General features: G+C 40.0%; 1 protein-coding gene across 2 annotated transcripts in view; it reads left to right on the forward strand.

The window, feature by feature from the left end:
• The window catches only part of LOC113398859 (vinculin), a 45,901-nt gene that overhangs the window by 23,842 nt on the left and 7,134 nt on the right, over positions 1-14,925 (forward strand). For both annotated transcript variants that reach the window (XM_064219089.1, XM_064219090.1), the window contains exons 2-21: positions 47-154; positions 1,143-1,288; positions 1,965-2,070; positions 2,222-2,323; positions 2,958-3,090; positions 4,088-4,169; positions 4,442-4,559; positions 5,065-5,186; positions 5,338-5,404; positions 6,064-6,173; positions 6,967-7,069; positions 7,883-8,019; positions 8,492-8,622; positions 9,082-9,230; positions 9,503-9,568; positions 10,761-10,872; positions 11,294-11,387; positions 11,529-11,718; positions 11,906-12,139; positions 12,318-12,447. In XM_064219089.1, the coding sequence (XP_064075159.1) occupies positions 47-154; positions 1,143-1,288; positions 1,965-2,070; positions 2,222-2,323; positions 2,958-3,090; positions 4,088-4,169; positions 4,442-4,559; positions 5,065-5,186; positions 5,338-5,404; positions 6,064-6,173; positions 6,967-7,069; positions 7,883-8,019; positions 8,492-8,622; positions 9,082-9,230; positions 9,503-9,568; positions 10,761-10,872; positions 11,294-11,387; positions 11,529-11,718; positions 11,906-12,139; positions 12,318-12,447 (2,440 nt within the window). The remainder of the gene's footprint in view (positions 1-46; positions 155-1,142; positions 1,289-1,964; positions 2,071-2,221; positions 2,324-2,957; positions 3,091-4,087; positions 4,170-4,441; positions 4,560-5,064; positions 5,187-5,337; positions 5,405-6,063; positions 6,174-6,966; positions 7,070-7,882; positions 8,020-8,491; positions 8,623-9,081; positions 9,231-9,502; positions 9,569-10,760; positions 10,873-11,293; positions 11,388-11,528; positions 11,719-11,905; positions 12,140-12,317; positions 12,448-14,925) is intronic.

A 14,925-nucleotide genomic window follows, 5' to 3' on the forward strand; every position in this document is an offset into this window, starting at 1 on the left:
GTCACTTCGTTAATCAATAGGTATTTCAACGGTTTCTCTGTTCCAGGTCTCTCGTCTGGTGATACTCCATGAAGAAGCAGAAGATGGCAACGCTATGCCGGACCTGGCTCGGCCGGTGCAGGCCGTGTCGCTGGCTGTTAATAACTTAGTCAAGGTATATTAATTACTTTAATTAGTTCATCTTGTATAATATATTGTTCATTTAAAAGTCCGTGATGACTTATGTTGTTTGTAGATATCGGGCTAGTGGCTGGTTTGCTGTTAATATTAGTGTTGGTGTCAATATTTTGTACAGAGATACTGTTCGAGAAAGTGACAATTAGGATCATGGTAAAAAATGGAATTGGTTTTGGAGACTAGAGGTTATGTTCGATTTCTAATGAAAGCTCTGCTCTGCTCGTGACTTGTCAACATGAGCAGAGCACAGCACCTAAGGTGTACGGATGTGTTATATCGATATGTGTGCTGTCTCTGTGTACGTGCCGACGACGATCATCACACAGGTTTAAATTATAGGTAGAAAATTAAAAAAAAAACCCGGTCCCACTAAAGGACGGAGGATTTGCCTTCATTTTTAAGATTATTCTTTTTGTACATACATTTAAAGCCTTGTTATTTACTGGAAGATTATATAGACGCGGATTATAAAAAAATAATCTTTGCGTTTTATTCATCTCATGTGATTAATCGCAAGTACACTCCAGAAGTTCCATTTTAATTCAACAATTTTTTTTTTTACAAATATACTGTTTGTCACAGATAAAAAATTTAAGGCACATTTTTTTTTACTACTCTCTTCTATATAAGTGAGCAAGAGTATTTTTCAGAGTAAAGATGACGTAAGTAGAACAAATAGGATTTATTCGCTTGCAGTATTCTTCAAGTATTGCGAAGTAAGACGCGCTAAAAATACTTTGCTGTATGGGAAATAAACAACAGTATATTTGGATCATATTCGTGTAGTGATTTTGAAAAAATATGAATTTGTGTCAAACAGACGCTCTCAAATACTTGTGAATATATATATATATATATACAGTTTTATATTCTGGAACAACGAGAGCGCAGTGTCGTTAACTCAATTTCTCATGGAACGCCAATACGGTGTTTCGAAACCAATCTATAAATCAAGATGTAAACAGGTGGGCCATGAAACGATCGAATCGTCTGATGATGCAGTGCTTCGGACCGACATGCCGGGTGCCTTGCGGAGAGTGGAAGGAGCAGCCACACTGTTACAGCAGGCTTCAGATATGCTCAGGGTAGATCCTTACTCTGGACCTGCTAGGTGAGTGGCAAATCATTTTGGATAATTATTTCAAATAAACGTTTCATATAATGTATTATTAGAAGGAAGAAAGGAAGAAGGAAGGCAATAATGCAAATGGTCTTTCTAATGGTAGAGGTCACATCCGTTGATAGACATTATCATTGTCCAGACAACGATCTTAGATATTATGGTCCATGTGCCTGTAATAACACTCGTTCAGTCGCCCTTTTAACGGGAATACACCTAAGTTCAGTATAAAGGAATTAGAAGTATAATAACTGATCGTAATTGTTTGATTTTGGAGAATTGGTTCGTGCAAACGCTTTTAAGTTCGATTCTGTCTTGCAGAACTTGTCACAATGGCCTTGGTCACCAGTTTACACGGGTTCCAATCGTTGTATGATGCTTTTCGTTGACTCTCTGCTAGTTAACTGCCTATATACCATTTGTAAACCAGCATGCATCAGGGACATCGACAGATTGTGGACGCGGCGATGTTACATGATATAGTGTATATTATCAGGGTGCATTTCCGTTTAGCCAACTTCCATATGAGCGCACTCATGACCTTGTGCAAAGCCAATCGCTATTTAATAAAACAGTTCTATTGTATTTTATCACGGTAGCAGAAGAGATCAGTATGATCATTAACTTAGCTTTAACTTTGTGTAATATGTGTTTTGGAATTTTTCAGGAAAAAACTCATCGAGGGTTCCCGCGGTATCCTTCAAGGGACATCGGGTTTACTTCTCTGCTTCGACGAATCGGAAGTTAGGAAAATTGTCAAGGAATGCAAAAAGGTTGACAACTTCTATTTCTAGTCCAAGAAATGTCTTTGAAAGTGTTTTGAGTACCCTAAAAGACTACAAGATATGATGGTATTTTAAACTGACCAATTCGTTATGAAAATGAATGGGAAAGATCTGTAATTCTAATGTTTGTCTTTTACAGGTGCTAGATTATCTAGGAGTCGCCGAAGTGATAGATACAATGGAAGACCTGGTTCAGTTCTTGAGAGATATATCACCTGCTTTATCGAAAGCCGCTAGAGAGGTTAGTTAAACAATCTCGAAGTGATGATCTTTAGCGATGAAAACATTGTGCTTGAGTAATGCCGAGTTTTCACTTCACTGAGGTGTTAAATATTTGTTACATCCTATAAATATAGCAACCATGGCAACTGCGACCTAATATTCAATGTATTTAATATTATAGAACATATTTAGGTCGCATCCAGATCAGTGGGTTAGACAAAATTACAAAGCTTTCACTCGGATTTTATTTATAAAAAAGACCAAACTTTATGGAAATGACGGGTATCTTTTCGGTTTAGTGATCAACAAATTTGGCTGGAATATGACATTAATTTGGGCGAAAGTAAATTAAAAAATTGCTTCGAGAATTTAAAGAATGGAATATTCGTAGGCCCCTAGGGTTGAGAGACCCCTATTGATGATACACATGATCATGTTTATAGGACTGAGGTGGCTTAACTCTGAAATATAAAACTTGGTTAATTATTTCTTATATTGGACGTTTCTTTATTCAGGTTACTAACAATATCGTAAAAGGAAAATTGAATTTGAATTATACGATGTAGGCATACACTAAAAACAAAAATCGTATAATATTTAATAAGCATCATGTCTGCGTCCTAACGTTAATTCGATCTCAATAACCCATTTAGGTCGCGTCCAGAGCGGCGGAACTAACGCATCCCCCGCACGCGGAAACTCTCACCCGTTGCTTGGAGAGCGTTAAGCGGCTGGCTCCCGTCCTCATCTGCTCGATGAAGATATACATACATATATTATCTGAGGGTGAGTCGTTGGATCTATTTTTAACATTATTCGTCTTAATTTTGTCTCGTGTTCCACGATGAAGGATCGCGTCTAAAGGACTTGTCCTCGGAGTCAATATTATAATATATCTTTTTTTTTTAATGTATTGGTAAACAGATGGGCAAATGGGCCTTCTGATGGTAAGTTGTCCACCGCCATTGGCGCTGTACGAAATATTAAGCAAACCTTACATCTAAGAAACTAAGATGTTAAGTCCCTTAAGTGTTGAGTGCCTGTAGCTACTCAATCTTCCAACCGGAACACAACAATGCTAAGTATTCTTCTTTGGTGATAGATTTTATCTGTTTGGTGTTACCTACCCAGATGGGTTTGCACAAAGCCCTACCTTAACCCTTTTTTGGTTAGATTCAAATGAAACTTATTGAGTTGGTTCTCGTGTTCTTATTCTACCATCAGAACTGAACTGAAAATATTAAAAGCCTGTAAATGTTCCGATGCGGATTGAAGAACAATTCTAAGTTCGTTTTTGGAGCATATTGTAGACCAATACAATTGACATTGGTGTAAGGCGGGTTGGTCCAATGCATTAGCACCGATGTAGTTAACATTGGTCCAAAGCAGGTTGAGCCAACGTTGTAATACCAATACAGTTTGAGACCAATGTAGTCAATATTGGTTAGGGGCGCGTTGGTCGGAGTACCGAGTAGTATTTCCGTATTTCCATCTTCTCCGATTACGATATTTAAAGACAAGTTCCGCAAATGAAATTTGAGTGAATTTCCACTGAGCCTTTTAATCGTGGTGATTGAAACAACAGTAACGTTCAATAGCGGTATTTTTCAAATGAAGGTTGAGTTAGTTCAATATAAGTCCAAGGACAATCACTGCGCCTAAAATATCTTTGTTAAATCGGACAACTTTGGTAGCTGTACGTTTCGACTGGCAGAGAATATGTGAATTAAAGTCTGCGATTGACTTAATTTGTTTGTTATATTTAATTGTTGTAAATTTCCAGGAGGTAAAGGCATTGAGGACGCCGCTGAAAATAGAAACTATTTAGCACAGCGTATGGCTGACGAGATACACGAAATTATACGGTAAGTGTTTATCATCTATTAAAGTAAGCTCTCTCAGGCCATTAATCTTTCTGGTTTTATTTAAAATCAAAAAGCAGACGATGCATAATGCTACAATTACAGTGGGATATTTATACGCTGTTACTAAATATGCTAAATAAGGGGAGGGGTGTTGGGGGGGGGGGGGTAGAAATAATATAAGTAGTTTAATGCATAGTTATTATTTATATACGTTCGTCAATTGTTTTGTATGTTTTAATGTAATTAAATATTTGTTTTTTATATTTTTTTAGAGTTCTTCAGCTAACATCGTACGTAGAGGACGGAGGCGAGAAAGACAATATCGCTGTGCTGAAAGCGCTGCAAAGCATGATCCACAACAAGTCCGGAGCGGCGCACGAGTTCCTCAACGTGAGTTTTTGATTCAATGATTTCAATATGAGTTACATCGATCAATTTTCTATATGAATTTATATTATAAATTTGAAGAGTTTCTTTGTTTGGTTGCACGTACCGATCTCAGGAACTATTGGTCAGTTTTGAAAAAAAAAAAATGTTTTAGTATTAGAAAGGTAATTTATCAAGGAAGGCTGGTTGTATAGGCTATGGCGAATAGGTGCGGAGTATTAAGGAAAATTGTTTCAAGAACGGGGATTTCTTATTTATGGGCTTCCTGTGCATGCGCTGCGTGTATGACAAAGTTAAGCTAAGTTCGCATAAATCATGTATGGCAGAATTTGTAATGTAGTCGAGAGAAGGCAGGTCGAGCGGCCAGTCGACAATATGGGTATCGATATAGTGTCCTGAATATTTTAAACCGGAAGCGGAGACGAATATCCACTATCGATATCGATTCGTTTAGTAAGACGTTTGTTTTTAACCGTGCCCACATGTACATCGTGTGTCACGCCCGCAGGACGGCGGCGCGCAGCGCACGGGCGCGGGCGAGCGCGCGCTGCGCGGCGTGCTGACGGCCGCGCAGCGCGCCGCCGAGCACCTGGCGCCCGCGCAGGCCGAGCTGCTGCGCGCCACGGCGCGGTCAGTGGCTTTACTTTATTTTGCTGGCCCCCGATAGGAACAGATTCAGATACTCCGGTCGTGGCAACCGATACGCACGCGCACGAACGCACTCGCGTGCCAGTATTGTGGAACACGTGCGTGCGCTATGATAATCCGCTATTGGTTTCAGTTCCGGTGGTATTAACGCGGACATGTTGTGCGATGAACGTCAGTACGGACACGGGCTGGAGGCGAAGGTATGAATGGATAAAAATACTATCAATATTTTTATACTATTTCTAAGTTGTTTAGTGTCAAATTCGACTTTATAAACGTTAGTCTTAAGTCCGACACCTGTATTAAATTTAATATTTTGTAGGTCTAGTTTTGATTACATATTAAGTAAATTTCATAAACTTGCGATGGCAGATCATTACAAACACTAAACCAAAAATTAAGGGTACAAAAATAGAGAAGTGCCACTTAATTGTCCGTGCTTAAATGGTGTTTCTAATTTTCATTGATAAGCATGATATCGCAGCGGAATCTACATGGTTTTTGATGTAATTCTGCAACATAATAGTACTGTTGAAATGGAATTTATTGGATAAAAAAAAAATATATATAATATCAAATGGGCTCATAAAAGCATTTTTGAATCATCATGTTACAGTGTTGAATTACCGGCTCTACCGAGAAGGACCGGCAAGAAACTCAATAGTTACTCTTTTCCATGATTTCAATTACATACTATGTCAATAAAGTACAATTAAATTTTTATACATCCTTCCTAGAAACTAACAATTACTAAGTCTAAACTTTTTATCATTAATATAATTTTATTATACAGGCTGTTCCGAATTACTTTCATTTCTTGTGCACGTTGTACGATCTGTGAAGAGTTTGTATTCATTAGGCTCAAAATCTCGCTTCGGAACTGCGCAATCAAATAAACGAAGTGGAGAATATCGTGAACGAGGGCGTCCGAGCGGCGGAGAAGCAGGGCGGCAAGACCATAGCGGCCAGGTACGGCGGGTCATAGTCCTAAAGCACGCTCGGACATCTCAACCGTAGAGATGGCATCTGAATGTTGATCGAAAATTGTGATCATCAATGAGTTTTCTTGTGCTTGATTTGTGTTTATAGTTCACTTCACTTGATATATAAATATCCTACTTCCAAACAATACTTTGCATTGTTGTGTGTGAACTAGTGTATAGTACATAGTGACCAGAGTATCGGTGAGTGGACCAGTTTAACTACAGGTATAATAGACATAATGTCTTAGCTCCTGAAGTTGGAGCGTTGGTTACTAAAGAATGGTTAAAATTTCCTACAACGCCAATGTTTATGGGCGCTGGTGAACACTTGTCAAGTGGCCCATTTACTCGGCCACTAATTATACAATTTAAAAATGCCATATTCAAGCAAAGATATAGCTCGATTTTATAAATAAATATATGTATCATATGCTAAAAAACAACTTTGGATATTTTAAAAACTGACATGGTCGTCATATCCAAAGGTACAGATTTGAACGTCTTGAATGCAATTACTGTTAAAGATCTATTAATTAATAGATCCACATTAGTTGTGTGACGCTCGTACTTACAAGATTAACAGAAGTGTACAGACAGCAGCAAAAAATACAGATAAAGTTATATTTGCTAAGTTTATTTTATTAAACGCCGATAATTTAACGAGGAGGGGCTCACCTTCGTTTGTGAATAGATCTATCTATCTATCTTTTAAATAAAATCAGTTGAAAAAGTATTTGTTTTTGTTTTTCTTTTGTACGACGTTCGTAATAAAATTACAGGTTAGAGACGGCTCATAAGTGGTTATTGCACTCAGCCGCCGACCCGTCAACCAGGATCGAAGGGCAGAAGGCTATCAACAGCATCGTCTCTCAGGGACAAAGGGTAAGTTATAGAACTTAGATGATGAATGACATTTTTTTTTGTGTAGTTCGGAGTTGTTTAGTAAATTTAGAGACCGCTTGACTGGCATATGTATTTTTGAAGTTATACTTTTGGTGCGCTATGAAACAGTGATGAGAGTGAATCATGATGATGCGAGCGCTCGTGCGTCAGGGTGACACTACATTGTGGTTTTTTTTTAATTTACTTGGTGGTAGGGCTTTGTGCGAGCCCGTCTAGGTAGGTAACCCCCACTCATCAGATATTCTACCGCCAAACGGCAGTACTCAGTATTGTAGTGTTCCGGTTTGAAGGGTGAGTGAGCCAGTGTAACTACAGGCACAAGGGACATAACATCTTAGTTCCCGAGGTTGGTGGTAGAGGCGCATTGGTCATGTAAGGAATGCTTAATATTTCTTACAGCGCCCTTGTCTATAGACAGCAATGACCACTTACCATCAGGTGACCTATTTGCTCGTCCGCCTACCGATATCATAAAAAAAAAATGAAGTTGCTCGCTTAACCTTCAATTAAGTATCAACTCGCTCTTAATAGACAACTTCACACTAAATGTTAAAACTTAATCATCCAAATAACCCCCGCACTCGTGAGGGCTGAGCAATCGGGTTTCCAATGCGGTAGACGCCGTGTACCCGTTCGTACATACATTCCATACAAATTTGAATGGTGCATTAACAATTTAAGGATTGGTTAATATTTCTCAAAGTAACGATGTCTCGGCCGTCACGTATTACAAGTAAATGATTCACAACCCACGCCGAGTTCCCACTAACGCCACGGCCGGCACTCGCCCAGATCGCGGACAACCTGCACGGCCGCGAGAAGGCGGAGGTGCTGCAGCTGTGCGCCGACGTGCAGCGCCTGTCCGAGCAGCTGGCCGACCTCAGCCAGCGCGGCCTCGGCGGCACCGAGGACGCCGCCGCCGCCACCAGGTACCGCACTCGACTCTTGGTACACCGGGGCTGATTACCACTATGAGCAGACGAATATAGTCAAAATCATTTATATATAATTAATCAGGTATAAAAAACTTTTACACCAAACCGATTTTCAGAAAAGGCCTTACGAATTAACCGACGCCGAATTCTAACAAGATCGGGTACTTTTATTCTAGATATTAAAAAAAAAACGAAAAATAATTCAGGCTTTTGTAAGATCTTCCAAATCTAGTGATAAAATTATCATGCCACAGGGTACATTTCTGGGTATATATATATTTTATATTAATGATCTTGTATTTTATGAACCTCTGTTGTGATATGTTGCCCAATCAAAATGATGAGATTGAGAAAATAGAGAGTGTCCATATTTTGTGAGACGCACATATCCTTCTGTGGCCGAAATTGGTCAGCAAACATCACGTCTAATGGAACGTGTCATTACTTTGTACCCGATTGTTCTCAGGCAATTGACGGATAAACTCCACGCGCTGAAGCGCGGTATGGAGCGAGCCGTCGTCAACCGAGTCGTTGAAGACTTCATCGATGTTGCAGCTCCTTTGCGACATTTCACTGATGCCGTTAACGCACCGGAAGGTGAGTGAGACGCAACAAGGAGAACTAACGATCGAACGCACTATCCTACGTAACGAACAAATTTGATGTTAGATGGGTTGCAGGACGTTTTGTTCGAAGTATGGATCAATAATCTTATTAGATTCTATCCTTGGTGATCCACTCCCAATAATTTCAACCCTCTCTATATAATCAATTCTATATATGCAAGAGAAAACTTATTTGTAGTACGAAAAAAGATATATATAAAACTTTTTATGTTAAATTTATTCAAAGGCCAGGAAAAAAGCTATGAAACATGAATACCTTTAACATTCAGCTACAAAATTTGATAGATGTTAAAAGGTGACATTAAAAAAATATATTTTTAATATGTTAGCTATTCGCACATAATTATTTCACAAAGTAACGAGAATATACATTTAAGAGTGAGAGGGAAAATGATGGGAAAGATTTGTAAGCACAATATATTCCTGCCAGGTACTCCCGGTCGCGAGCAAAACTTCCAGGAGAAGTCGGCAGCTTTAGCGGCCTTTAGTCATAAAGCTGCCGCCGCCGCGAGTATGGTCGCTGCCGGCGTGCGACACAATAAGAAGCTGGCTGACCAGCTCATACACAATGCTCAGGAGGTAGGTTTCCTTTCTTCAAAACAAGCTTTCATAGGTCTAGGTTTAGCTTTCAATCTATAGTGGAGCACATTCCTAAAGTTGGCGCATTGGCGATTTAATGGATTAAATGGTTTGTAGCGGTGGTGACCACTTACCGTCAAGTGGTCCTTTTTTCCAGACTGTCAACCATGTCAACCACAAAGAACCACAACATGTACTGTACTAAGGCAGATGTTAGTTACTTTTATAGTAGAACAATGTGATAAGAAATTGATATTCTGTTTTTATTTTAGGTAGAAAAATTATCACCGCAATTGATCTGCGCTGGGAAGATTCGTCTCCACTATCCCGAGAGCAAGGTGAGCGTTATTTTAGACTAATTTATTGGGTATGTCTGGTTTAGTACCGCCCATCCTACCAAACCTATTGAAGAGAGATCATGTCATTGTAACAGTAACAGCCTGTAAATTTCCCACCGCTGGGCTAAGGTTTCCTCTCCCTTCGAGGATAAGGTTTGGAGCATATTCCACCACGTTGCTCCTATGCGGGTTGGTGGATATACATGTGGCAGAATTTCTTTAAAACACATGCAGGTTTCCTCACTATGCTTTCCTTCACCGAGCATGAGATGAATTATAAACACAATTTGAAAATTCAGTGGTGCTTGCCTGGGTTTGAAACCGCAATCATCGGTTAAGATGCACGCGTTCTAACCACTGGGCCATCTCGGCTTAGGTAAGGGGTTACAAGATATTAATTGGTTGACCATATAATGTCTCATATAAGTCCACTTTATTGTACACCACATGTTATATAACAGTTATAACTAGCTAGGGGAGATGCACAAAGGCGGTCTTATTGCGACAAAGCGATCAACGATCCCTTCCAGACGACCTTTGGGTGTAGGACTCAACGTAACAACAGGAATTTGGAAGGGTACGCTCAGACACGTAATATGTTTAAATATATAGATCGATTAAACAAAATGCGTTTACGTATACCGGTTACCTTTGTTGCGAAAGTGTATCGACAAAGTAACTATCATGTGGACCTTTGAAAAGAGAGAAGTAGGAGTCCTTACTCCTCTCTTTCTTTCCTTTAGTTAAATGAGTGGAAATAATTTAATAGAAGATAGAATATAGAAAAAAGATTTTAATAAAATAATGCTTAGAAAATGCATCAAAACGAAAATAAGTTTTTTTTTAAATTGTAAGCACGTAGTTTACTATGCCAAGTTCTCGACACTGGGCTACTGCTGAGAATTTGGCAGAAAATAATAATTTTTAATTGTTGTAAAATATCCTCTAAAAAGACGCTGGTTCTTTCCGGGGGCTAAGAGAGTGGACTAGAATATCTTACTCACTCATATGGCCAGTCTTTCGAATTGGATTCCGCGACCGAAATACGGTCATGAACACTAATGCAACCAGGATGTAATTTCCCAGCGTGTAGGAAAATGTAGGACCCACTTTTTACTTCCGAAGTACCCCCTAAGTAAGAAGGTTTTAACATCTCAGTCTATTTTGTATCTTGTTGTCGCCCCACCTGTAGGTTGCCGAGGAACATTTCAACAATCTGCGTGACCAGTACTCGGACGCGGTGCTTCGCTGCAGAGATCTGTGCGACCAGGCCGTGGATCCACTGGACTTCGTAAGGACCGCAGGTGAGATTATAGTTATATAGTATATATAAAAATTAATTATCACTTTTTTGTATTCATGAATCAAAATGGCGTTAAAGTGTAGACAGATCGTCGGTTAAGATTTGATCAGATTATTCGGATAGCTTGGGAATGCCGGACAAAGAGCTCTGGAGCGTTAGGATTGTTCTGATTTAAACCGGCGGTCTTTGATTAAGGTCTCCGTACTGTATTGTATTATATTGGTTATTTTAATCGATTGATTTCCATTTCATCTTTCGCCTTAATATTGTCAAAATAAGTACGCATCGGAGCAGTTTGGTAAAAAAAGTTGGGATATTATTTCTTCAAAGAGAGAGGGGAGGCCTTAGCTCAGGGGGGGACATGTACTGGTCATTTAATGTTTTCAATAATGGTATTACTTTACAAATCGTCTTTGTTTTAGGTGAACTGATGCAGAAGCACACGTATCTCTGTGAAGACGCTATCAGGAACAATGACTCCCAGAAGATGGTCGACAATACCTCCGCCATTGCTAGGTGCGTTTCCTGGTTGATTATACACGTTTCTGAAACGGCTATTGTTTTTAGAGAATTTCGCTGAAAAAAAGCCTGAATTTGAATATATGTTTAAACGTGTTACTCTCGAGTAAATGCTTATGTCGAGCGGCGCCCGCGCAGGCTGGCCAACCGCGTGCTGCTGGTGGGCGGCGCCGAGCGCGACAACACGGACGACGGCGAGTTCGCGGCCGCGCTGGCCGCCGCGCAGGCGCGCCTGCAGGCCGCCATCCCGCCCGCCGTGCGCGCCGCCAAGCGCGTGGCGCTCGCCGACCCCGCCGCGCCGCCCGTGTGGCGCCACGCCAACGCCGAGGTCTCGCCTCGTGTCACACTCATCGCCTACCTCCCTTAACTATGAAACTCATCACCTGACACCCGACTTAACCCAATATCTATAACTAGCTATGCTAGTAAATAAACCTCCTTAAGCTAACGAAAGCTCGGCCGTGTAGCTTAATGTGTTGCGTGTGAGACTCACGAGCCCGTGCGCGTGCGCGCAGATCATCGCGGGCGCCCGCGGCGTGGAGGAGGCGCTGTCGCGCTGCGGGGCGCCGGCGCCGCCCGCGCCGCCCGAGGCGCCGCCGGCGCAGTCGGCGCAGCGCGCGTCGGGCGCCGCGCCCCCGCGCCCCCCGCCGCCCGCGGCCGGCGCGCCGCCCCGCCCGCCGCCGCCCGACACCGACGACGAGGGCGAGGACATCTTCCGCCGCCAGCCGCACCCCAGCCAGCCCATCCTGGTGAGGGACTCGCGGGAATCGGTGATGCCACCCAAATAAAAGTCCTCCTAAAGAGAGGATTTACCGGGAAAACCCCCAGGTTGGCATCACTGACCGACGTTGTCTATTTTGAATTCGAAATGACTACGACTTCGGTAAGTTCCGCATCACGGGTTACTGAATATGGCGGTGCCGGCAGGTGGCGGCGCACAACCTGCACAAGGCGGTGCGCGAGTGGTCGTCGAAGGACAACGAGATCATCGCGGCCGCCAAGCGCATGGCCATCCTCATGGCGCGCCTCTCCGACCTCGTGCGCTCCGACTCCAAGGGTGCGTGCCGCCTCTTGCTATCGATTAAACTTTCTTTACTGTTGTCTTTGGTAACAGTAATTTTGTAAAATTTATCCTCGGTGATACTTTGGTATGAATCGTGTATTCCACACGTACGGATGTAATTATTTTAATTATTACCAAATTGTATTACTGTAGTAAGTTCCCTTTGACCGTGTTATAAAAAAGTCTTTGGTAAGTAAGAACTAATAAAATTACACTAATAACTGGTGCACACGAGTGAAGCTACAGTCTCATATGACGTGACCTTGATGATAAAATTTGTTTTGCGAGTCGTACATTAAGTAATTTTAAAATTTTATAGTATTTTTATAAAATGGGTCACCTGGTGTTAAATGGACCATCATAGACATTGTTACTGTAAGTAATATTAACCATTGCTTAAACCACCAATGCGCCACCAACCAAATGAATGAAGTTGCTATGACCCTTGTGCTTGAACTTACACCGGCTCACTCGCCCTCCAACCGAAACATAGCAATGCTAAGTATATCTGAGTAATTGTTTTTTGTGCCAAAACATTAACACTGTTATTTCATTTCTATTCTTAAATTCGTTTTTTTTTTTTTAATGAATTTGTTAGCAAGGCACTTTTATAAGTTTATATTCAAAGTGTTCCACAATGACGTATACATATAACGATGTTAACATGTATATATGTATATAAATAATTATATATTTGTAAATATTATGTATTATACACTGCTACTTATATTGAAAAACATTATATAGTTGAAAACATTGTGATTATTTGTGTTGTGCTGTCGCTACACGTGTATATTTTGTGTGCTTTAGATATATATATATAATTTTAGAATAACTCAAATAATGCCCGAAATTTCTAGAAGCTTCTAAAACTTGTTGATATAAGGGGTATGTTTGTGACTTGAATATGAATAGTGGATTACTAGAAAATTTTGAATTTTGTAATTGATACGTTTCTAAGGAAAATTTTCGATGTTTCAAGAAGCTTCTAGAACTTGGTTAATGTTATTCTTAATGCTTTGTGATCTAGTAACACAGAACACACTCATTGATGAGAATGAAAGAGAGAGATTTATTGGATTATTTAAACCTACATGATCCTGAACAACTCATTTCATTGTAGTGTTGCATATCGATAGACTATCGATAGACTCGATAATTAAGGTGTTAGCGATAGTATCAATAGTCTATCGATAGTATTGTCACGTGTCAATACTATCGATAGCCCCCCCTGAGCAATATTATCGACAGTATTGCAAAAACCATTACTTTTAACCTAAACTATCGATAGGCCAAAACTATCGATACTATCGATAGTATCAATAGTATTGCTGCTACCAATAGTATTGTGTACAGAGAGCTAGCGATTCTATCGATATCCTGAATCTATCGATAGTCAAACTATCGACAGTTCTGCAACGCTGTTTCATTGATATAAATATAATATTATTATGTAAATCATTTGTACAAAACGTCAGCGCGATTTAAAAGACTAGTAATGACATACATACAATTTACATATATACAATTTTATGAAAATAAAACTAACTGACATTAAATACACTAAATATTTTAGACACCGACAGTGTTCAGCCGTTTCCGTATTCTACTAATACTAAAATACAGTCGCGGTTCGTTCATAGTTGGATCTGAATATATAGTATCAGTTTGGAGAGTCAAATGGGATTATTAGTGAACTAATATCGCTAGTAATGTTATTGTATACTAGCCGTGGCCGCGACTTTGTTTGAATTTAAGTTATTTGTACATTGCAGCTCGACTTTATTATTATTTTATATAAAATTATAATAAAAGTAGCCTTAGTTACTCCTTATTACATCAGCTATCTGCCAGTGGATTAGCTGCAGAGATTAGCCGGAACAGACAGTCAGACAGACAGACAAAAAATTGCTATTTTGGTATATGTACCGTGTACATATACCAAATTAAATAAAAAGCGGTTATTTTAATATTACAAACAGAAACTCCATTTTTATTATATGTATAGAATAGATGTATATGTATGTATATACAAGCTATCATTGAATTGTATCTGTTTATTGCTTCTCGTGGATAGAGGTCGCTATGAATCTAAGCGGTGAGTTGTATATAATGTAAATACAGACCCACGTTGTTTTATAACAAGTTTTTTATTAAAATTAAGCGCTTTGTTATGTGTAGTTTATTTTAAAATGTTTCATATAAAGTGTGTCCGGTTAGGGATTAGCGATATTCTAGATAGAGAAAACAACTATTTTAATATACAAATGCAGCATAAATTTGGGTCCAACCTAGACTAGATAAATAAGACTAGATACAGACGTGGTCAGGCGCTCGACTGCCCAGGTGGCACAGAGAGCTTTGAGCTGTCTACAGGCGGGAGGTGGTTGAGCAACTGCTTTAGGTATTAAATGAATATCGCTAGTCCGTAACCGGACACACTGTATAGTTACAGGTCAAGCAGTTGAAGCG

This window comes from Vanessa tameamea, chromosome 26, assembly GCF_037043105.1.
Source record: "Vanessa tameamea isolate UH-Manoa-2023 chromosome 26, ilVanTame1 primary haplotype, whole genome shotgun sequence".
NCBI classification, from domain to species: Eukaryota; Metazoa; Arthropoda; class Insecta; order Lepidoptera; family Nymphalidae; genus Vanessa; species Vanessa tameamea.